Source organism: Gymnoscopelus braueri (genome assembly GCF_963280865.1).
Source record: "Gymnoscopelus braueri genome assembly, chromosome: 11".
In the NCBI taxonomy this organism is placed as follows: domain Eukaryota; kingdom Metazoa; phylum Chordata; class Actinopteri; order Myctophiformes; family Myctophidae; genus Gymnoscopelus; species Gymnoscopelus braueri.
Window position 1 is genome coordinate 7308830 of NC_137613.1, and position 26142 is coordinate 7334971.

The 26142-nt window shown below is 41.9% G+C and overlaps 1 protein-coding gene across 11 annotated transcripts in view; it reads left to right on the forward strand.

Annotated features, from left to right (window-relative positions):
- Positions 1-26142, forward strand: part of clasp2 (cytoplasmic linker associated protein 2) — a 139867-nt gene that overhangs the window by 12311 nt on the left and 101414 nt on the right. For all 11 annotated transcript variants that reach the window (XM_080441464.1, XM_080441469.1, XM_080441470.1 and 8 more), the window contains exons 2-4: positions 11223-11301; positions 19693-19796; positions 21875-21966. In XM_080441464.1, coding sequence (XP_080297590.1) covers positions 11223-11301; positions 19693-19796; positions 21875-21966 — 275 coding nt within the window. The remainder of the gene's footprint in view (positions 1-11222; positions 11302-19692; positions 19797-21874; positions 21967-26142) is intronic.

Genomic DNA, 26142 nt, shown 5'->3' on the forward strand with positions numbered 1-26142 from the left:
GCATTTGATTTAAACATAGGCTATAGGATGGGTGTGGCTGTGATTAGTAGCTCATCTACACAAAATCTAGGCCTACTTTATCTAGCAAACACTATCACGGACGGTATAGTGAAGTAATGTAGTTGGATATAAGCCCCACCTATATGTTATAGTTTTCATATCTGTGTATTACTATGACATGAATACTAATGACAACAACAACCAGATGTTTTGAAAATGCAGCTGCTGAACTCGTTCCACCCCACCCCCCCCCTTCTCATACATGGAAACTCAACCCTGTGCCGAATCGCCCATGGGCTTGAACTTGACCGACTGCTGCTCCTGTGTAGCCCGGCATTGATTGGCCAGACTAATATCACTGCGTTGATATTAGTCTGGTATCTCTGTGTGGAACCTGCATTTAAGCAATTTCTCAGGCCTTTGGGTTTACAGTTACAGTTACAGTTTAGGCCTTTAGAAGACGCTCTTAACCCATTAACTGCTAGAGGTATTTTCATATTTTTTTAGCCAGTGCCAGAGTTTTTCATTGGAAAAAAAAAAGTACTCAGGAGCCGAAATACAGACTTTTTAAGTTTTAAGTTAACAAGGAAGTGGATAGGAGTCTAGATCTTCAACTAATCATATCTCCTTGGTCTTTGGGTGAATTTTTTTTTTACTTCACGTAGATCTACGTGATTGGCAGTCAATGTGTTAATCCAGAGCGATTTACGGTAAGCAAGGACACAAGATAATACATCATAATACATCAAATGCATAGACATAGTATCTAATAATAAAGTAATACATAAGTAAACCAGTTATCTAATAATAACAAATACATACTTAAACCAAGAACCTATCATCAGCCTACATTGAAACTAGGGGTTCCCAAAGTTGGGGTCGCGATCCCACTTGGGGTCGCGGGAGACTGACGGTGGGGTCGCGAAATTATTTTGGGTCATTAAAAAACATTTTTTTTTTTTTTTTTTTTTTTTAATTCAACAGAATGGATGAAATACAACCTAAAATTATTAGAAATAGTACATTTTACCATTTTAATACATTTCAAATGCGCACCGAACGTGCAAGTTTATGTGCATAAATTACCTCCAGGTTTAGGTGGGGTCGCGAGTCAATGGCCGCCTTATTTTAGGGTCGCGGGCTGAAAAGTTTGGGAACCCATGCACTACTATAGGATGCCAGGCCAACAATGACCTGGCATCTGTCTACATGACATGCTATCTGTGGGTGGTTATTCTATGTATACTTTATTATGTACAGTGTGTTGTGGGTTGTGTCTTGTCCATGTGTGGATGGACGTGCGTTGGGGGGGGTATGCTTACTGTCATTTGTATATTATGCTATATTTTGATTGTACATTTTTTGTCATCCTTTTAGTTTAGTGAATCACATTTTGTCTGTTTCGTATGAAACGTGCTACATAAATACCATTGTTATGACATGCCTTAGTAAATGTTGGACTTTGCTATTGGAGGTTGTGTGTGGTTTAAATAACAGATCACCAACATGTGAATGCTTGTCTTTGTTCACACATTATGAAAAGATATGCGTTTTCTGAATTGCTGGGCAAACATAATTAAGCAATTAAGCAATCTCCCTTTCATGGCCTTTTCAGTAAGGCTTCTGTTTGCTTTTCGTGGTCTCTCTCTCACATAGTTTTTTTGTTGTTGTCTTGAATTCAGCGTTCCTCCTTTTTAAACTCATGAGCTCCTTTTTAAGCCCCTCCAGAAGCCAGGGGGTAGCCCGGTACACGGTATGCGCATTAAAGTGCTGCTTAAGCCCCTCATGCAACACACACAGCTCCTTAAGTTCCTCTCAAAGCCCTATTCATTCATTATGGGTGATCAAAAAAAAAAACTCCACTTGGGTTTCTTTAAGTGAAGCTCAGCGCTGCACCAGGTTACAATGCACAGTTGTTTTTTATGTGCTGCGTGTGCACAGTGCACACTGCACAATGACGAGAGGCCATTTCACTCTGAGAGCCTATCTTTTACACTCTGTTAAATTGACACTGTGCGTTGGGTTGCTGCTCCCCTGGCCCAGAACACACACACACAGCAGAGACTCACACCAAGGTCGGCAAGGTCATACACTGGCACTGAATCATAGTGACACACACACTCCAACTGAGCCGCTGACTGTGTGTGTGTGTGTGTGTGGACTGTGTCAGTGCCTTAAATCATTGAGACCTGAAGCCGATTCTACATGTCTCCTAAATCCCAACAGTTTTCTGAAAAACGTATGTTTCTATATCAGTGGTGCTCAATCTTTTTCATGTCAAGGACCCCCAAAATTATATGTATTTGGTCGCGGACCCCCATCAAAATATTTTGTTCCAGGGACCCCCCCAGAAGCAAAGATTTGAATTAAAAATGTTCGCTTTAAAAATATATATATTCAAAGATTTGCACACATTTTCACGAATTTTCAAAAATAGCAGATATACAAGCTCGTAGCGCGGCACTCAGTGCCGCGCTACGAGCTTGTAGATCTGCTATTTTTGAATAGCCCAAAGTGTAAAATAATGCTTTTTAGCTCAAATCTAAAAATGACACAGTTCCAGGTCTTAATGGGTTAAACGTTATCAGTAGTTATGGACCAAACATACTTTAGATAATTATGTATATCCGATACCTCTCTGTATTGTGACACATTTTGTTGTGGGTTTTTATTATCTTCATTTACTGGAATCAGACGTGTGTACGAAAGGTTAAGGAGAAGCGACAGAGAGGTCAGACTGGAGATGATTCGGGTGAATAATTTAATTTCCCCCTCTGACACAGTAGTAAACTAAATGCCCACATTTCCTCATCTGTCAGTGGAGTGGATATTTCTGGATAAGTGAATCATGGCAGAAATTAATATTTCGCCCAGCAGCTCTATATTTACATGTGTCTGCGCTCATTCCCAATAAGTCGTTGGGGTTTGAACCGCAGAACAGAGCCTCCTCCCTCGCTCGCTTTTACCCAGATAGACGACAACAACATCCACTGGCTTCTCTTGTGTCTTTCTCTCTAAACTTATTTATATACTTTATCTTAGGGGTGGGCAACGTTGATGATGTAGAGGGCCACTATATTTCCACACTGACTCCAGAGGGCCACATTGCATAGATAGAATTTTAATACTAGTCATTAAGCTACTAATATAGACTGAAGTAATTAAAGCGGGAAGTAATGTTTGCATGTTTTTGAAATCAATAAGAAATCAGTAATCCGATTTTAACCTGCGGGCCGCATTACGTGAAGGTGGGGGCCGCATGTGGCCCCCGGATGCCCATGGATGCTTTATCGTATGCTGTCGTCGCGTGCTGAAAATAGCAGATCTACAAGCTCACAACATGACGTGTCGCATTGCGACGCGTTGTGAGCTTGTAGATTGGCTATTTTCAGCGCGACACCGCCACTCAACAGAGTGTACAAGAGTGTACAAGCATCTCTCTGTCTCCTGCGAGGAGGTGAACATATGGTCATGTTGGGATGCTGAGAGGAGAGGAGAGACCTCAGCTGTTTCTCCCCCCCTCTCTTTCTCTCTCCATCTCTCTCTTTCTCTCTCCATCTCTCTCTTTTTTTCCACACTTCTCTCCTCCTCCTCTCCTTTCCTCTCCTCCCCTTGTCCTCTTGCCATCCTCCCTCTGTTTTCCTCCTCTTCGCCTCTCTCTCCTTCAGCCGTCTCCTCATCCTGCGCACCTCGCTTCCTTTTCCCCCTCGCCCTGTTCTCCTCCTCCTGCTCTCTCTCCCCCCTCCTCCTCCTCCTCCTCCCATCATAAATGTTCTCCTCCTGCTCTCTCTCTCTCTCCCTCCCTCCTCCTCCTCCCATCATAAATGTTCTCCTCCTGCTCTCTCTCCCTCCTCCTCCTCCTCCTCCTCCCATCATAAATGTTCTCCTCCGGCTCTCTCTCCCTCCTCCTCCTCCCATCATAAATGTTCTCCTCCTGCTCTCTCTCCCTCCCTCCCTCCCTCCTCCTCCTCCATCATAAATGTTCTCCTCCTGCTCTCTCTCTCTCCCTCCCTCCTCCTCCCATCATAAATTCACCCTGTTCTCCTCCTGCTCTCTCTCTCCCCCTCCCTCCTCCTCCTCCTCCTCCTCCTCCCATCATAATGAGGTCAGTGTGGTGTAGGTGGAGTCATCATCGTATGGACCCAGAGCTCATGTTTCTAATCCAACATGACTTTTTCTTCAGTTCCTTTTCGTCAGTGGTGGAAAAGTACATTTACTTAACACATTGGGTGCCAGAGGTTTATTAAAATATTATACGTTGAGTGCCAGGATTTTTAACCATTTTTGAACCTTTTTCAAGTAGTCACAAAATATTTTCAGTGATCACCGTCCTCACGGTGATCCCCTCATTACACACATAGAGGTCTCGTACAATCGGGGGGAAAAAATTAAAAACATTCGGTAATCCGTTCCATAGTTGCAGCCAGTTGAAAATAGTTAAAAATACATTGTAAAAAAAAAAGTACACAGGAGCCGAGATACAGGTTTTTGAAGTCATAAGTTAACCAGGAAGTGGATTGGAGTCTAAATATTCGAAAAATGATATCTCCTGGTGCTGTGAAGGAATTTTTTTTTTTTTTTTCAAAAACAGTATATATACGGTTTTGGCACTCAACAGCTGTATTTGAAAAGAAGTATATATACGGTTTTGGCACCCAATGTGTACTGCACTTAACTACAATCTTGAGGTATTTTGACTTTACTTGAGTATTTCCAGTTTGCAGTACTTTTACTTCTACTAACTCCACCACATCTCAGAGGCAAATATTGTACTTTTACTCCACTACAATTATTTGAAAACTTAAGTGACGAGTTACTTTGCAGATATAAATGACTATATTATAAAACATACATTAACCACTTTAGCCCTATTTTATACATAGGCTATTTGAAAATAGCCGATCTGTGCGACGCGTTGTGAGCTTGTAGATATAGAAACATTAGTACTTTTACTTTTGGTACTTTAAGTATATTTTGATGCCAATACTTTTGTACTTTTACTCAAGTAACATTTTGAACACAAGCCTTTCACTTGTAACAGAGTATTATTATATTGTGGTATTGCTACTTTTACATAAGTAAAATATCTGAGTACTTCTTCCACCACTGGTTTTCGTCCCCCCTCCGTTTTTTTCTCTTGGCCTCCTCCTTTTCTTCTCTTCATCCATCCATCGTCCCTCTTCTCCTTGTTCCTCCTCTTTGTTTGTCTGTGGTTACCTGGCTCGTCTCTCCTTCTCTCTCTCATTCTCTCATGACTAAAATAGGGAAAAGGCTGTGCTGTTAGTCTGTAGGGACAGAGCATGGAGGGAATGATGTTTTCAGAGGATTTTACTCTCTGGACCGCCGGCTGCGCCGCGCTGCCAACATAAGCATTCCAGGAGCTGCATGGGATCTGATACTAATCAACCACACCGTGGAAAAACTCCCTTCTACACACACACACACACACACACACACACACACACACACAGACAGTCACACACACACACACACACACACACACACGCACACGCACGGTTAGTCACGACATAGGATCGCTGATCTGTGCATTTGCGAGGTGATGTGACCTAGAGATGACATCATCACAATACTTTTGGACCAAACGTCGATATTCGATACGTCTCTCTACGTGTAAATCTGTGGAAATCTCAGAGAAAACGTATCGTTAAAGTATGTTTGTTAACGATACGTTTTCTCTGAGATTTCCACAGTGATACAAATGTAACAACGTACCCCTATGCAGTGGTGGGAAAACTACTCAGATGTTTTACTTAAGTAAAAGTATCACTACTGCAATATAGAAATACTCTGTTACAAGTAAAAGTCCGGAATAAAAAATGTACTTGAGTAAAAGAACTTAAAGTACCAAAAGTAAAAGTACTACAGATCAGATCTACAAGCTCTACAATCAGATCAGATCTACAAGCTCAGAACGCGTCGCATCGAGCTTGTAGATCTGCTATTTTCAAATAGCCTAGGTATTAAATGGGGCTAAAGTGGTTAATGTATGTTTTATAATGTAATAATTGATAATTGCAAAGTAACTAGTAACTAAAGTTGTCAAATAATTGTAGTGGAGTAAAAGTGCAATATTTGCCTCTGAGATTTAGTGGAGTAGAAGTAAAAGTACTGAAATTGGAAATACTCCAGTAAAGTACTCAAAAAAAGTACTAAAAATTGTACTTAAGTAAATGTACTTAGTTACTTTACACCACTGTCCCTATGTTTGATGCCTTTTATTTACTGAAGGGTTTTTAAGAGAGGATGGAAATAGCTTTTGGGTCTGAGCTGCCTCTCTCTCTGCTGTGCTCACTGCAGCCTGTGAACAGCAGGAGGCCAGTAGCAAAAATAAATAAAATATTAGATTACCTTATTTTGTCTTTTTGAAAGCAGAAGTCTAGCCTTCTTACTAGTGTGTCTGTACAGTATGTTTGTTCGGAGATAATCTCGCAGTGTCAAATATCCTCTGAATACGTTCTTTTCACATGTTTTATGCATTTTGAAAATATTTGACTTAAATTTAATGATGGAAGTCAACGGGGGGGGGGGGGGGAGACTCTGAGCGGCCCAAAACCTGGCCTAAATGATGGAGTCATACTTCATAGCAGTGTCAGTCATAGACAGTGGTGTAAAGTAACATTTACTCAAGTACTGTACTTAAATACAATTTTGAGGTACTTTGAGCCCTATTTTATTCATAGGCTATTTGAAAATAGCAGATCTACAAGCTCAACGCGTCGCGATGCGACGCGTTGTGAGCTTGTAGATCTGCTATTTTCAAAAATTTTAGTCTTTTTTCTATTGGTACTTTAAGTACATTTTGATGCCAATACTTTTGTACTCTTACTCAAGTAATTTTTTTTATTCCCGACTTTTACTTGTAACAGAGTACCTCTACATTACAGTATTGATACTTTTACTCAAGTAAAACATTCGAGTACTTTTTCCACCACTGGTCATATAGATGACTGACGTCACAGGCTGGCCTCATGAAGTCCAACATCCACCCTGGAGCCATGCTGCTCCCATGTGGATCCTCAGATCCACGTGATGACCATTTTCTTTATTTCATTGAAATGTTCTTCATAAATTGTAGCTCGCTGCTCCCTCTCTCTCTCTCTCTCTCTCTCTCTGTCTCTCTGTCTCTCAACCCAACTGGTCAAGGCAGATGGCCGGCCGTCCACCTAGAGCCTGGGGTGCTGTTAAAGCAGGGTGTCTTCCTGTTAAAGCAGGGTGTCTTCCCGTCGAAGCAGAGCTTTTCCTTTCAGCCGTTGCCAAGCGCTTGTTGTAATAGAGAGTCGGAGGAGAAGGTCGACGGTGCAGCAGACACCCAGAGGCAATTTCCACATTCGTAGTTGCTGAGTCTGGCTGTGCTGTGAGCCAGCACAAAAAAATGTCATCGCGCGCGCACCCCCCCCCCCCCCTCCCCTGTTCGCTTGTTGTAGGCCGTTGAAAATAGCATGTCTCGCCAAAAATGCATTGTAAAAACACAGAAGGCGAGATACATTCAAACAGCCATAGCTCTGGATCATTTTTTCCCCCTCCACTACGACACCCGTTTGCGTGTAATGAGCCGATCTCCGTTTTTTCAAAGGTACAGTAAAATGGCTGTTTTTTTCCGCTGGCAAGGGGACGGTAGACGATGTTTTAACTCTGGCAGTCAATGAGTTAAGCTACTGCTATGGACTGAAGTAATTAAAGCGGGTCATGTTTGCATGTTTGGAATTGTAACAGCTGAAATCAATCATATATCAGTAATCCCATATTAACCTGAGGGGGCCGCATTAAAGTGAAGGTGGGGGCCAATAAGTGAACATGTGGCCCCCGGGCCACCAGTTGCCCTTGTAGTATGTACTAGGGTAATTGTTGGGTCTCTGTAGGAGTATGGTGTTGACCTGCTCTATATGAAAAGTTGGCATGCATGAGACAACGTGCTATGATTTGGCATTATATAAATGAATTGACTTGACTGTGGATGGAAATGGTTAATCCACACAGAACATCCTGTTACATCCTAGTTTTGTGTAGCCACTAGACAACTATTCCACAGTCTCCAAATGCTTTATAGCAGTGGTTTTCAACCTTTTTCGCATCAAGGACCCCCAAATTGACAAATATTAGCCCAGGGACCCCAATTTGAAAAGATATGCCAGGGACTCAACCATTTAGATTTCTTGGGGGTCCCAATCTATCCTGTATCACCATCATTAGTGTTCATTTAACTCCCGCTAGGGTCCATTTGGTTCCATTTGTACACTCTCAGAGTTACAGACATATAAGGGTCAATTTGGTTGCTAGCTATTAATTTGGCTGGGGACCCCCTGGAACCCCCCTCAAGGACCACTGGTGGTCCCCGGACCACTGGTTGAAAACCCCTGCTTTATAGTGTCTGGAACAACACATCCCGAAAGCCAAGAACGGAAGCTCTCATCTGTTCGTCATTTCCGTTCACAAAAATATATTTTGAAATATCTTTACATTTTATTTTAGAATTTCCATTTCTGCTAAGAAGCAAAGATATATATGCTTCGATTGTTTTCATTTATATTGGGACAATTTTGCGCAACTGTAAAGACGAAACACATCCGCTTTTATCCTCCGATCATTTTCACAGCTTCCGTTTCAGAGTTCAGACTGTATGACAGAACCATTTGAAAAATTGTGCGAGGCAACAGTCAGGCTCACGGGACTATAGTTACATCCTGTCTTTTATCATTAAGACGACGGATCTGAGGTCTGATCCAGTGCTCCACAGATCCAGGGTCAGCTGGATGGGGATGAGTTCAGGAGGACAAGGAGTCCACTCTGCGGAAGGGGCAGAGTGTCCACCATGATGATACAATAATACACAAGCACACATGTCACCCACGTCACATGTCCTGTTTCACTTCCCTACTCGCTTCTCACTGGAAATACATTAACCCATTAAGACCGGGAACGCATCTGTCATTTTAGATTTTAGTTGTATTTTATACCTTGGCTATTAAAAAAATATATACATAGCGCGGCACTGAGTGCCACGCTATGAGCTTGTAGACCTGCTATTTTTTGGAAAAGAATCGTGAAAATGTGTGCAACTCTTATATAGGCTATTATAAATAATTTGTAACTCAAATCTTTGCTCCTCGGGGGGGGGGGGGGGGGGGGTATATTTTGAGTACATATAATTGTGGGGGTCCTTGACATGAAAAGGTTTTGTTCCAGGGACCCCCAGAAGCAAAGATTTTAGTAAAAAATGTTGTTTAAAAAAATATATATATTCAAAGATTTGCACAGATTTTCACGATATATTTTTTTCTACAAGCTCATAGCGTGTCACTCAGTGCAGCGGTATGAGCTTGTATATCTGCTATTTTTTAATAGCCAAAGTATAAAATAATGTTTATAGGCTATAGCCAAAGAAATCTAAAATGACAGAGATGCGTTCCTGGTCGTAGTGGGTTAAGGCCAGGCGGAGAAAGAAAAAAAAGGAAAACAATCCCAACAATGGTGTCTTGATGAATAGTGTTTTATTTTATTAAATCAATGGAGGAGGTGCTTTCTCTAAGGTGCGGCCCTACAATGGCTCCTTGGCTGAAGTCGACTTTGTTCATTGTTGGGAGAGACTTGGGACCCATTAGAACTCTATACTAAAACATTGTTGTCATATTGGGATAGTGTGTTATAAAACTATGGCCCAGTCCTCTTAGACCCACAAACGATTGTCTTTACTAAGAATAAAAGACAAGACAATGAAAGCAACAGTGTTGATTTTGACAGCAAATTTTGATTTAGTTTTAGTCAGTCTTTTGAATAAAATTCCATTTAGTTTTTGTCATATTTTAGTCATCTGAAATGTTTTAGTTTGTCTAGTTTTAGTCAACTAAATATCATAAGATTTTAGTCGACTAAATCTACAGTTGATTTAGTCGACTAAAATGTATGTTGGCGGTGCCTTGACGGCGTCGAAATTTTGCATTTGGTTGCGTGCTGAAAATAGCAGATCTACAAGCTCACAACTGCGACGCGTTGTGAGCTTGTAGATCTGCTATTTTCAGAGCGCAACACCCGAGCGCAACCAAACATAAAATGACTTGCCTTTTAGTTCTACTGGATCTTTTCTCCACTATAGTCCCTCGCTAACATTTTAGTCTAGTTTTTATTTGTTGACGAAATTGTCAATATATTTAGTCTCAGTTTTAGTCATCATAGCTTAGTTTTTATTTAGTTTTCATTTAGTTTTCGTCAGTGAAAGAAGATAGTCGACGAACATTTTTCGCCATAGTTTTAGTCGACGAAATCAACACTGGAAAGCAGTTTTGTTTTTTCCTGATCTACAAGCTTGAGCACCCTGTAGCTCTGGTGTAATGTGATAAAAGGTGATAAAGTACAGCTCCAGACTTAGAACAGACAAGTTCTAAAGTGGTCAAGATGCATATAGAGCATGAAAGAGTGACATGATCTCATCCTAACCCCAGAGGAACTTGGAAGGAACCCATTTCTCTGGCTGCACGTAAACTCAGTGAATTCTGGTTCTATGGTATTCTATTTCTTTCGATGAATGTTTTTAAGACAACAACAACAGTAGCAGCAGGATGTAAAGATGAGAGAAGGTGTTTGTCATGATGGCACAAAGTATACGTCTACAAAGGGATTCAGCTCCATGACGTTAACACACATTACACAACCGTACCATGACCTCATCACGGCCACAGGCCCTCCATTGTACCAACAGGGATCCATACATTAACCCAGCATTATCTGCTAGAAACGAATGACTGACATTTCTACATGTGATCAAAGCCATGGGGGAAAGCATTGTTTGATGTGATGATGACGCGTTGGTTATGGTATCCATAGCGATACGTGTCACTGGACCCTTGGGTGTCGTATAGCTGGCTGTCAACATGGAAGTATGATCTGTCTATTGTACCTGTGGAAGTGTCCTTGAGCAAGGCACTGAACTCCTCCTCCGCTTTGCATGGTTCCCTTCGGCTTCCACCGTTGTGTTGTGGTGTGTGTGTGTGTGGGTTAAAGTGGTTAACACTGCTGAACTGTACTGTGTTCCTGGTTGTGCCACACCTCTAACCACCAGCATTAATGTGGAAGAAGACAGACATCCTGGACTAACATTGGTATTAATGTGAAACGTAACATATTTAACCCAGCAAAACTGTCTTATGTTGACCCCACTTTAACCTTCTTGTCTCTCTCTCTCTCTTCTCTCTCTGTGTCTCCTGCAGGTGGCTCTGTTGGGAATAGACATCTGCGGGGCCTTTGTGGACCGCTTAGGGGAGCGCTTCAAGGGACACCTGGGCACAGGTGAGACTTCATTAACACAGAGTAACCTACTGTACCTTCAACATGCAGTGACAGCGTTTATGGGCCAGACGTCACCGTTTTGGACCAGTCTGCTTGTTGTTGCTACATCCTCTCTAAACTGGTTTAATGACTCAACACACACACCTCTATATCAGAGAAGATCTGATTCTCTAGGTCTGAGACACCCAGTTTGATAGCATTAAGGCTACAAACACCGTTTTTTTTTTTTTTTTTTTCCATCTCTGGGACCCCAGTCTACACTGTAACATCCTGTAAAATGAATTTAACTCTGAGAGTGTAGAAATGGAATCCGAATGGACCCGTGAAGGCCCCTGACACACTGACAGTGTCAGACGCTTCTTGCGTCTGACCAGTGTTGATTTCGTCGACTAAAACTATGCCAAAAAAACGTCGACTACCTTTTTTCACTGACGAAAACGAAATAAAAACGAAATAAAAACTAAGCTACGACGGCTATAACTAAGACTAAATATATTGACAATTTCATCAACAAATAAAAACTAGACTAAAATGTTAGTGAGGGACCTAGTGGAGAAGAGATCCAGTAGAACTAAAAGACAAGTCATTTTATGTTTGGTTGCGCTCGGGTGTTGCGCTGCATGCAACCAGGTGTAAATCAGCCATTACGACGCCATCAAGGCACCGCCAAAACACATTTTAGTCGACTAAATCAACTGTAGATTTAGTCGACTATCTTGATGATATTTAGTTGACTAAAACTAGACAAAAACTAAAACATTTCAGATGACTAAAATATGACTAAAACTGAATGGAATTTTAATCAAAAGACTAAAACGAAATCTAAATTTGTCAAAATCAACACTGTCTGACCCGTTGCTTACATTGGGCTGTAGCCACACCGGAGGTATGGAGTACACTGGGTGCGTCAAAAAAAACAACTGTTCGAGCGTCTTTCAGAGCTCAGTTCTATTTCGGAGCGTCAACGACGCGCCGCACAGATCATCCACGATGAGAAAGGTAAACCTCTTTATATATTTACAACTTGTAGGGCAGTGGTACATTACAGGTATGGTTTGTTTTCTGTTCTACAAACACAAGTCTGTTTTGACCGGGAAAGCATCTGTCATTTTAGATTTTTTTTAACCACTTTAACCATTATCTTGTACTTTGGGCTATACAAAAATAGCAGATATACAAGCTCATAGCCACTATGAGCTTGTAGATCTGCTGTTTCTTTGAAAAATCATGAACATTTGTGCAAATCTTTTTGATATATATATGTGTGTGTGTGTGTGTGTGTGTGTGTGTGTGTGTGTGTGTGTGTGTGTGTGTGTGTGTGTGTGTGTGTGTGTGTGTGTGTGTGTGTGTGTGTGTGTGTGTGTGTGTGTGTGTGTGTGTGTGTGTGTGTGTGTGTGTGTGTGTATGTATGTGTTTTTAAAGCGAACATTTGTAACTCAAATCTTTGCTTTTGGGAAGTCTACAAATGTCTTCTAAATCTTATGTGGCTATAATATAATAAGTGGTGCTCAAACTTTTTCATGTCAAGGACCCCCAAAATGATATGTATTTGGCCGCGGACCCCCATCTCAAAATATTTTGTTCCAGGTACCCCCCCCCCCAGAAGCAAAGATTAGAGTTAAAAATGTTCGCTTAAAAAATATATATATATTCAAAGATTCACACAAAATAATGTTCTAGATTTTAAAAAAATGGCAGATCTACAAGCTCGAGCTTGTATATCTGCTATGAGCTTGTATATCTGCTATGAGCTTGTATATCTGCTATTTTTGAATAGCCAAAGAAATCTAAAATGACACAGATGTAAAGGTCCTTTCACGCGGCAAGCGGCCAACGCGCCCATGTAATTCATTTTCAATGAGAGGCGGGCGATTATTTGGGACGCGCGGAGAAGTTGAGGGGCGGTGAGGCAGGCGGGCGCGGGCCGTGAAATTCTCGCGCGCGCGCGCTCGTTTGTGTACGCGCGCGCGGGCGGCAAGAGCTGGATTGTGATGAGCTTTTTTCTTTTCACCGCACCGCACAGGAGGAAAAAAACAACAATGATCGCGGCGCGATCACCGCCGATCCGAGCGGTACCGCCCGCGTGAACCGCTTGCCGTGTGTTACGACCTTAAATCAGTGGGCGAAATTCGAGCTCCATCATTTTGTTATTTTCCAAAAAAATAAACAAAGAAAGACAAAACAAAACATGCGAGTCCATTTGGTTACTTAACTATCAATCATTTAGCTGGGGACCACCTGGGACCCCTTCAAGGACCCCGGGAGAACCCCACACACCCCGTGTTCACATACTCCAGTGCTCTAGTCTATAGAGGATCCGGAACAGAGGCATGGAGAGAGACCAGAAAGGGTTTCTGCAGCGTCATTCTCCCTTAGATTGTTGGAACTATCGGTGGTGGAAAAAGTACTCAAATACACTGCTCAAAATAATTAAGGGAACACTTTGATCCCTTGATTCTTTTGAGCAGTTTTTGTAAGCAGTATGTACACAGTTCATGAAAACTCAAAATAATGAAGGGATCAAAGTGTTCCCTACATTTCTTTGAGCAGTATACTTTAACTTAAGTAAAAGTATCAATACTGCAATATAGAAATACTCTCTGTTACAAGTAAAAGTCCCAAAATGAAAATGTACAATAAGTACACAAAGTACTCATTGTGCAGAATGTCACATTTCACAGGTTCAAAATGTATAAGAAAATCTTATAGCAGATCTACAAGCTCACAATGCGTCGCAACTCGACACATTGTGAGCGCACAGAGTGGACACTCGTCAACACTAGTTGACCGTCAGCAGTGTTGGTCGATGGTCTGAGGACAGAGACATCCCACTCTGTGTGTCACCTTTTGAACTTTTGTAATGAAAAGATTCAATATTTTTGCATCCAAAGAGCCTCAACGTTGGTCTGACAGTCTGAGCCTTTTCTGTCGTTTAAGGACATTAACCCATTCAATCCGTTATATTCATCAGTAACACCCGTCCTGGTGACTCATCCTGCCATCCTTATACGTGAAGGGGCCGTGTTTTTTCCTTGAATTTTTTCATTTATGTAATTTATTTTTTTTTACTTGTATTTCTTTTTTTTTTTTTTTATGAAAAAAGTAATTGAAAAAAACACGGCTTCCTCACGTATTAGAAGGACAATGTCAGTCACCAGAACCAAGGACGGGTGTTTCCGATGAATCTATCATGGTTAAAATGGGAGTTTGAAGTTACAATGGGTTTGTATTGGAAGGGTTTTATTGAGTTTATTGACTGTGTAGTTCCACCCAGCACTTATAAACCAGGCCATGCTTGTACTGTAGCTTTAACTGGTTCCAGCAGAGCCCCACCGCGGTGCTGAGTGAGCGGCGGCACGCGTTAGAGGCTTTCTTCACAATGCGCTCCGTTGTCGAGAGTCTGGAGGTATTTGTACTTTTGACGTAACTACTCTTGAGCCGTGCCTACTGCATTGTTGACCTAAGCTCTCTGTGTGTGTGTGTGTGTGTGTGTGTGTTAGTCCATTCATTGCGTTGTGACTTCCGTTCCCCCGCGACTCTAGTCTCACTTCAACTTTGCCCTTCCTCTAACCCATTGAGACCAGGAAAGCATCTGTCATTTATGTTATACTTTAGCTATTCAAAAATAGCAGATATACAAGCTCATAGCGCGGCACTCGGTGCCGCGCTATGAGCTTGTAGATCTGCTATTTTCGAAAAATTGTGCAGATCGTTGAATATATATGTTTTTTAACTCAACTCTTAGCTTCTGGGGGGATTCTACAAATGTCTTCTAAATCCTAACAGTTTTTTGAAAAAAACTTATGTTGCTATAATATCAGTGGTTCTCAAACTGTTTCATGTCAAGGCCCCCCCCCCAAAATGATATGTATTTGGCCTTGGACCCCCATCTCAAAGTATGTTGTTCCGGGGACCCCCCCCCACCAGAAGCACAGATTTGAGTTAAAGAATTTTCGCTTTAAGAAAGAAAATATATATTAAAAGATTTGCACACATTTTCATGATAAGAAAAAAAAATAGCAGATCTACAAGCTCATAGCGCGGCACCGGAGCTTGTATATCTGCTATTTTTGAATAGTCCAAAGCTTAAAATAATGGTTAAAGTGGTTACGCAGATGCGTTCCCGGTTTGAATGGGCTAAGATACACCAGCAGCAGCGCAGGTCTCTCTCTCTCTCTCTCTCTCTCTCTCTCTCTCTCCCCCTCTCTCCCTGGGCTATTCTTTGTCTCATAGTCTCTCTATATTTAGGGTGTAAATAGCCTGTGTGTGTTACCGTAGGTCACCCCATTACACACCCCTGAAACCACACCTAATACACACATGACCTCATGCACATATTTCTGCTTCGGACATCATTGTGTGTGTGAGTGTGTGTTTGTGTTTTTTATGTGTTATGTAAGTGGCTGCCCCCCTGTGTGTGCCTGTGGCAGGTGTCACCCATTGTCATAGTCACCAGCCTGCCTCTTGACACACACACACACACACACACACACACACACACACACACACACACACACACACACACACACAGTCTGTTGCATAGCCTAAACCCAGTTGTGTGTGTCTGACATCTCTCTAAAGTCATGGCTGTCAGCTCTGGAGTCTCTCTCTCTCTCTCTGTCTTTTGCTGCCCTGCCCTCTCTCTCTCTCACTCTTTTTCTCTCCCATCTTTTCTCTCTCGCTTTCCTCTCCTTGTTACTTGTCTGTACACCCCCCCACACACACACACACACACACACACACACACACACATACACACACACAGCATGAGATCATTATGACTAATGAACAATGCTATTGATCCATGGCACTCACTCAATATAAAGTGTGTGTGTGCGTGCGCACACACGAACATGCACGTTCTTGCCCGGCAGCACTCGTAAGGTGGAAGTGAAACGAGCGCATCGTCATCCTAAGAGCCTCTCATTGGCCCCGGACGTTTCAGACAAATGAAGACGGAGTGCTGCCATTGGCCAGGCCAGCAGCGTCTGGCTCTCTTACTGAAAACATATCAAACAAAGAGCAAAGGAAGTTTAGAAAGAATAGATGAGCCAAGTTCAGGGTGTTCCACAGGTGCCAGCTGCCATCCGGACAGCCATGCACAAGAACAACTTTTATTAACCCATTAAGACCTGAGGCGATAATTTAAAAAAAATCTAAATCCTAACAGTTTTTTGGAAAAAAAAAAAAAAAAAAATCTCGATTTTTCAAAAATAGCAGATCTACAAGCTCGTAGCGCGGCACTCGGTGCCGCGCTATGAGCTTGTATATCTGCTATTTTTGAATAGCCAAAGACATCTAAAGTGACACAGATGCGTTCCAGGTATCAATGGGTTAACAAACTCTGTGTGTGTGTGTGTGTGTGTGTGTGCGTGTGCGCACGTTTGATGCTAACTTCAGCAGATGACGTTATCTCTCTCTTAGTGACAATGCCCCCCTTGTCACTTAGTGTTTGAGGGCATTGTCCTTGTTTCCTAGGCAACCAGCTGTTGTGGTAACATTTGTGTGTGTCTTTTTTTTTGACATGCACACGCACGCACACACACACACACACACACATTCCTATCCCAAAACATAAGTGGGCGAGAGTGATGTCACCTCCCATTTCATCATGTGTGAGAGGGAGTGAACATCTGAACGAGTGTGTGTGTGTGTGTGTGCGTGTGTGTGTGTGTGTGTGTGTGTGCTTGCTTGAGTGAGCGTGTACATTTGAGTTTATAGCAGTGGTTCTCAAACTGTGGGTCCCGACCCAGGGCGGTCCCAAAATGATTTCCGGGGGGTCCCCAGACGATTTGCTTAATGTCACATACATTTTCAACATTGTTTTCAAACAGACATAAAGTATAAGTGTATATTATAGGGTATCTGCACATTGATTACTTTTGACCATTACTGCTTCAAGAGTAACTATACTATGACAAATTGTTGTATGTTAAATTCTATATTATGAAACATTGGCCAAGACTAAAATGCAAATGCCTCCACTCCTATAATACCAAGTGCTTATCAGGGTGGTGGGGGGGGGTCCCCAGTTCAAATGTTATTATTTTGGGGGCCCCAGTTCAAATATGATTATTTTGGGGGGTCCCCAGTTCAAATGTTGTTATTTTGGGGGGGCCCCAGTTCAAATGTTATTATTTTGGGGGGGTCCCCATTTCAAATGTTATTATTTTGGGGGGTCCCCAGTTCAAATGTTATTATTTTGGGCGGCCCCCAGTTCAAATGTTATTATTTTGGGGGGTCCCCAGTTCAAATGTTATTATTTTGGGGGGTCCCCAGTTCAAATGTTATTATATTGGGGGGTCCCCAGTTCAAATGTTATTATTTTGGGGGGTCCCCAGTTCAAATGTTATTATTTTGGGGGGCCCCCAGTTCAAATGTTATTTTGGGGGGTCGCGGCCTGAAAAGTTTGAGAACCACTGGTTCTACTCTTCTCATCTGATGTTTTGTGAGGAGGGAGACATCAGTACAGAAACACGCTCGTGGCTTTTATATATTTTTGCTGACTCAGCACGAGTCACCGCACATTGAAAAGCACCGCAACTTAACTGTACTGTATGCGTCAGACTGTTACCATCCAGAGCACATGTGAAAAAAATAAATGCCTGGCAGTGTTTACGTCTAAAAACAGTTTTCCCACAGGATGTAAGGCTAAGAGGGGGGGGGGTGCATGGGGTGACACCCGGATTTGGGGATCTGGTACACTCGTGATCATAAGAGCTTATTATAAGATTCCAGAAAGATATTTCAGGTCATGGTTAAACTTGTCTCGTTTAACCTTGCTTAAGCCCTATTCAATAGGGACGCCATGTTGAAACTAAGTGGCTAAGCTTAACCCCAGTTCTATCCTTTAAACTCAAGGGTTAATAACTTTAACTCAATCCCAAAAGTAAACACTTTTGTGAAATATCGGGACCAGTGGTGGAAAAAGTACTCATAGTAAAAGTATCAATACTGCAATATAGATATATATAGATATACTCTGTAACAAGTAAAAGTCCGGAATTCAAAATGTACTTGAGTACAAGTACAAAAGTATTTGCATCAAAATGTGCTTAAAGTACCAAAAGTAAAAGTATTCCTTATGCAGAATGCCCCATTACCCAGTTTTCAAATGTATAAAAATCTTTTGACAATAGCAGATCTACAAGCTCACAATGCGTCACACTCGCCCTCTCTGCCTCTCTGCCTCTCTCTCCCTCACACACACACACACACACACACACACACACACACACACACACACACACACACACACACACACACACACACACACACACACACACACACACACACACACACACACACACACACACACACACAGCTGATAAGCACATCTCCTCCCTCCACATTCCTCATAGCTGCCAATGTTGACATCATGCTCACAGTGGAGTTATTGTTTCCCCTTTTTGTTCCACTAGGGGGCAGCATTTGTTTTCGCTTTACTATTTCAGTTGACTCCTGCTGACTTAATGGACAAAGCCACTGGTCCATTAGATCAGTGGTCCTCAACCTGTGGGTCCCCACTTTATATTTGGGGGGTCCCCAGATGACATTAAAGTGGCAATTTAAGGACTTTTGAATAATACCTAAAGAAAATAAAATGTTTTAAATGAGAAAAGACCATTCCTGCATCAAAAGTCATGAACAAATGATACTATCAAATAATGTGAGACATGGGCAAAACAAATAAAAAACAGTTCAAATATGACTATTTTGGGGGGGTCGCGGCCTGAAAAGCTTGAGAACCACTGTATTAGATTTCTATCAGGTTCTAAGGTTTACCTGTGATCCTAGTTTCCTGAGGCACTACACTGTCTCTCTGCATTCGGACGTCACAGGCTCTCAGAAGGTGGGGGGAGGATGGACTTTTGGTGGACTATACCCCTTATTTTACACTTTGGCTATTCAAAAATAGCAGATCTACAAGCTCATAGCGCGGCACCGAGTGCCGCGCTATGAGCTTGTAGATCTGCTATTTTTGAAAAATCGTGAAAAACATTTGTAACTGTCAAATGTAAACAAATTTTTTATTTTCTAAATTTTGTGTTTTTTGGGGCGGATTTTGTTAGTTTTTTTTCCGTGTTTTTGTTACTTTATTTCGGTTTTAGGGTTAGGGTTAGGTTATCTAATTCTTATTTTTACTTTATTTTACCGATTTATTATCAAAAAAAATAAATATATATTCTTGTTTTATTTTTTATTTTTTCAAAAAGTGGGGGGTATGAAATCACGGATCTATGTGAGGTGAGGGTGTCGCGTCGTACGCACAGTGAACGGCCCCTGGCGTCTGATAAATGACCACATTTTCAAAATTGATGTGAAATATTAACCTTTGTCTCTCTTTTCCTCTCTCCTTTTCTCTCTCCCTCTCTCTCTCTCTCTCTCCAGTGCTCCCTGCTCTAATAGACAGGCTGGGTGACGGTAAGGACCAGGTCAGAGAGAACAGCCAGGCTCTCATCCTGCGCTGCATGGAACAGGTTGCCTCGCCTATGGTGAGACACACACACACACACACACACACACACACACACACACACACACACACACACACACACAGTGACATGCCCAGAATTGTGACGCTAGCGTTCATGTGGTTATTAAATTGGGAGAGGTTTCATTTTTTTGCTGCCTTCTTCACAGTGGTGTAAAGTAACTAAGTACATGTACTCAAGTAAAAGTTTGAGGTATTTTTACTTTACTGGAGTATATGCAATTTTCAGTACTTTCACTTCTTCTCCACTACATCTCAGAGGAAAATATTGTACTTTTTACTCCACTACAATTATTTGAAACCTTTAGTTACTAGTTACTTTTTAGATTTTGATTATGATCACAAAACATAGTGTGCACAGTAACCACTTCAGCCCTATAAACATTTCATTTTTTGGGACATTTTATATGAGTACTTTTTACTTTTGGTACTTTTAGTACTTTATGTTGAGTGTCACTCCAATCACAAATCACCCCCTTGTGGCGGCTCGTTGCATAACAGGTGATTTGTCCAGCAGTGTGCAGGATATGAAGAGGATATATGAACAGAACAGAAAGGGACAGATCAATAATCCATGTGAATGAAAGCTCTTCCTCTGGGTGTGTTCTTGATGAAAAGTACACAGGCTTAACCCATTAAGACCTGAAGCTACATGTCTCCTAAATTTCAACAGTTTTCTGAAAAACTTATGTTTCTATATCAGTGGTGCTCAATCTTTTTCATGTCAAGGACCCCCAAAATTATATGTATTTGGCCGTGGACCCGCATCAAAATATTTTGTTCCAGGGACCCCCAGAAGCAACGATTTGAGTTAAAAATGTTCACTTTAAAAATATATATATTCAAAGATTTGCACACATTTTCACGAATTTTCAAAAATAGCAGATCTACAAGCTCGTAGCGCGGCACTCGGTGCCGCGCTATGAGCTTGTATATCTGCTATTTTTGAATAGCCCAAAGTGTAAAATAATGCTTTTTTAGCTCAAATCTAAAAATGACACAGTTCCAGGTCTTAATGGGTTAAAGCCTCTTGGCTCTGTAACGGTGATTAAGGGCTTTACAAAGAGAAACTTCACTTGACACGCTAGTCTGTCGTGGCTTGGCCCCGCCGGGCGCCCGCACGCACTATTCCACACTATATCTCCAAACACCAGTGGTGGAAAAAGTACTCAAATTTTTCACTTAAGTAAAAGTATCAATACTGCAATGTAGAAGTGCTCTGTTACAAGTAAATGTCCGGATTTCAGCATTTACTTGAGTAAAAGTATTGGTATCAAAATGCTTAACACCTTTACCGCCGGGCCCGTAGTTCTACGGGCCGTTAAATCCAACGGTTAAGCGCCGAGCCCGTAGTCCTACGGGCTGCGGTCTTTTCGCGCATGCGCGGTCCGGGTGCACTTTCGGAATTTTTTTGATCCACTTCCGTTTCCGGTTTGATGACAGGAAATAGAATTATTTGGGATCCGGTTTCGACGATCACGCCCGCTCCCATTCTACAGACGAAACTGAAACTCAATTCTCTTCCTGTAGTTTTTTCTCCTCGCATTTCACTGTTTAACGTAATCCGCTCTAACTACAACATGGATGCCCCGTTTGACACGCGATCTTCACTGGGAGATACAGGGAGATCTCGCGGATGTAAACAGACCGTTCACGGCTCAATCTTAAGGATTTTAACAAGATCTATGGCGACATGAAAAAAACAAAAAAACAACAAAAACACCTTGGCACTGGTGAGTACATTATGAGATTAACCTCTGGCGGTGGATGTGTTAAGTGCTTCATGGTCCAGACTGCATGACTGTATGACGGAACCATTTGAAAATTGTGGGAGGCAACAGTCTGGCTCGAGAGAGAGAGACTCATACATTACTGATAGTTTCTGTAACTGTCTTCTCTCTCTCTCTCTCTCTCTCTCTCTGTCTGTCTCTCCCTCTCTCTCTCCCCTCTCTCTCTCTCTCTCTGTCTCTCCCTCTCTCTCTCCCCTCTCTCTGTCTCTCTCTCTCCCTCTCTCTCTCTCTGTCTGTCTCTCTCTGTCTCTCTCTCTCTCTCTCTCTCTCCCTCTCTCTCTCCCTGCAGTTTGTTTGGGAGAGGCTGATCCTGGGCTTCAAACACAAGAACTTCCGCAGCAGAGAGGGACTCTGCCAGTGTCTCAGCGCCACCCTCAACACGTGAGTGACTTCCTACAAGTACTTCCTGGGTCAGAGGTCAAAGAAAAGGCAAAGGCGAAGGGAGAAGCTAGTTTTTAACTCTTTGACTGCCAGAGTGATGAAAAACCATGGAATATTCTCCGTGACCTCCGTCCTCATGGACATCGCGAGTTGATTTATTAAAGAAGATTTAAAGATTTATCAAGTTGGATCAACTAGTCCTAACTCATCTCCCTGGTTTAAGTTTTATAATCATATTAAGTTTTTATAAATAATGTTACTGTATCTCCAACACATGCCATCTGAGACCAAATTATTCACACACACAAGTACTACAGAGCTACAATGTGCCTGCGTTTAGCTAAAACAGCAGTAATGAATGGTCTAAGAAAGATGATGAACCACGGTGCTACAGTACCATGCATTTCTAATTCTTATAAAGGATCTACAAGCATGTCTGCACGGTCAGATGATGGATAGATAGGCGTGTACAACACAGCCTGTCTGTTGACCACCTGGACTCTATTAGAAAACTCAGTGGGCTAGAAACGCAGTAGAGGGTCACGCCGAGGATAGGGCTGTGTCACCATTACACATTTAACCCATTGTGACCTGGAACGCATCTGTCATTTTTTGATTTGAGCTAAAAAGCATTATTTTACACTTTCACTATTCAAAAATAGCAGATATACAAGCTCATAGCACGGCACCGAGTGCCGCGCTACGAGCTTGTAGATCTGCTATTTTTGAAAAATAGGAAAAATGTGTGAAAATCTTTGAATATATATATTTTTAAAGCGAACATTTTTAACTCAAATCTTTGCTTCTGGGGGGTCCCTGGAACAACATATTTTGAGATGGGTATCCGCGGCCAAATACATAATTCTGGGGGTCCTTGACATGTACAATATTGAGCACCACTGATATAGAAATATATGTTTTTCAGAATACTGTTGGGATTTAGGAGACATGCAGAATCGGCTTCAGGTCTTAAAGGGTTAAGTTGACGATTAATTGTCACTCAAATAATTGCGATTAACGATTTAATTGTGTGTTTGGCCATTGAACATTATTGGAACATTATGAAGCCTTTTAGGTCATAGTCAAAAGTAGCATAGGGCAGACATGACAAATAACTGAAATATACAAACACATATTTAATAATTTGTATACATGTCAAAAGAAGCAGAAACAGCAGATCTACAAGCTTACAACGCGTCGCGAAGTGACGCGTAGTAAGCTTGTAGATCCTGCTTTCTGTTTCTTTATATTTGAAAATGTGTGAAAATCTTTAAACAAAAATAATTGCCATTATCTCAAATAATCTCAATTAGACGATTATCACGGTCTGTGTTTGTACTCCTGCCACCAAAGCAATCAGGTTTTCATCAGGTGGTGAAATGACTGAAATGCCTTCACACTGCATAGTCATCCTCTCAGGGTTAGAGCACTGATGGATAATCTCACCATCAGTGTTTTCCATCGTCAACTCAAACAAAGTGTTTGTGCTTACGGCTGTGTAGCTGTGAAACTTGGTGTCTGCATCAGTGGTGTAAAGTAACTAAGTACATTTACTCAAGTACTGTACTTAAGTATTAAGTCTGGGGTACTTTTACTTTATATTACTGGAGTATTTCCAATTGCCTATACTTTTACTTCTACTCCACTAAATCTTAGAGGCAAATATTGTACTTTTACTCTGTAAAGTACTTTTACTTTATTTGAAAACTTACCAGTTACTTTGTACTGTAGACAGAGATGCTGCTAGCCCTGCGTCCTGCGTCTCTGACGCACATTTTTAATAAAGGACGCATTAAACCAACCATCACAGCGTCCACGGGACGCATACAACCAAAGCGAGCCGCTAGCCACGCAGCCGTGCTCCAAACCGAGCCACGCAGCCGTGCACCACACCGAGCCGCGAGCCGCGCCCAAAGCGAGCCGCAAGCCGCGCACCAAACCGAACCGCGAGCCGTGCACCAAACCGAGCCGCGATCCGCGCAGCAAAGTGAGCCGCGAGCCGCGCACCAAAGCGACCCGCGAGCGCACACCAAACCGCGAGCAGCAAAGTGAGCCGCGAGCCGTGCACCAAACCGACCCGCGAGCCGAAACACCGACGCGCGACACGTCGTTTTCAGATCGTTATTTTCGGTGCGACACAAGCATAAATCATTCGAAGGGAATCCCACTTTTTAAGAAGAAAACACCAGAGCAATAAATACTGCCGCAAACATCTACTTTTCTTAAAGAAATATCTCTGCTCCGTTTACATTCTCTTCCACAAAGTGTTGTTGTTCTTTAGTTCCTATCTATCTCTGCTCCTATGAAGTGTACATTATCTTTTTCATATTATTATTATGAACTTTATATTGTAGTTTGTACCCTGTATTCTGAGTTTGTGACTACAACAAGTAGCAAAATAGAATGTACATTAGGACAGTGGTTCTCAACCTGTGGGTCAGGACCCCCTGGGGGCTCCCCACATGATTTGGGGGGGGGGGGAGACCCCAGATGACAGTGAAGTCACAATTTAAGGACTTTTAAGATATTTTTAATACCTCAAGAAAGAAAAGAAAAAAGACTATTACTGCATCCAAACTAATCAACAAACTATACTATAAATACGGTCAAAATTGTGAAATAATATAAGAAAGAGGCGATCTACAAGCAAGGCGTTGTGAGCTTGTAGATAAAAATAAAAAAAAACGACCTTGTAGATCTGCTATTTTGACTATGTATCTGTGGAACTGAGTTAAACTAAATTAAATGCCTCAACTCCTAATTCCAAGCGCTTCTCAGGGTGGGGGGTCCCCAGTTCAAATATGATTATTTTGGGGGGTCGCTGCCTGAAAAGATTGAGATCCACTGCATTAGGATATAATGTACACAGTCACACACACATAGAAGATATGGAGATTGGAGATCAAAGAAAACGATAGAAGGGGGGGGGGGAGACGTGTAATTGGGGACCCATAAAATGTTTCTGGGACCCATTTGAATGACCACCTGTGGGTCCCGGGACCCATTACATTGAAAACCTAGCAACATCACTGCTGTAGATATACATTATTTCATTATAAAACATTATACATGAACCACTTTAGCCTATTTTATACATTTGCCATTTGAAAATTATTTTCAAACATTTTAGTTCTTTTACTTTTGGTATTTACGTACATTTTGATACCAATACTCTTGTACTTTTACTCAAGTAAATGTTGAATTCCGGACTTTTACAGAGTACTTCTACATTGCAGTATTGATACTTTTACTTAAGTAAAACATTTGAGGACTTTTTCCACCACTGTTGTGCTTACAGCTGTGTAGCTGTGAACTGGTAGTCTGCACTGTTCCAAATCGGCTACTCTTTTCATGCCCATTCATTGTTAAGTAAGGAACTTTATCAACCTTTTTTTTTAAAAATGCTTTTCACAGTTCAAATCAGAACATCTCACTGCCCACATTTGGGTCGTGGTTGGGAACCACATTGAAATAAAAAAACAAGGTCACGCCACAGGCTATGGGCCTTTTGGAATCACACTGCTAATTTTAGCACCATTTTGCTAAAGTCTGGTGACACTGTTCCGCTAAATGCTAAGCTGTGCTACCTGATAGCGAGGCTGTGCTCATCACATAACCGTCCACACACACACACACACACACACACACACACACACACACACACACACACACACACACACACACACACACACACACACACACACACACACACAGTTGGGAAGTACTGTAGACTGCACACAGCACACACATGGCACAGCAACGCTCCAACAACTGGTAAAAATTGCTTCCAGAATGCTACTGTCGCGTGTAGCCGCCAAACTTCACATGTGATGTGTGTTGCGTGTGCTGCATCTTCACTTGCTCTTGATTTGAACGTTTCTGCAGTGATTTCATGTGACTAACACGATCTTTGAGTCTCGTGAGAAGCACTCGGAGTCGTACTAGCACAGTATGCTTACCCTTTACAATACTGAACAATGCAAAAGTGTGTGTGTGTGTGCACTGAAAATAAATAATAATAAATACATCTTCAGAGCTGCTGAACATGGGATTTTCTGGACGTACAGGTTTACGTTTCCCCTGGAAGCAGGACGCAGGATTTGACACTTGATGTCGTCACGTCCTAAATTAACAGCCGAGTCATTCGGAAGTTGTTTGGATTCCACAGAAGCCAGC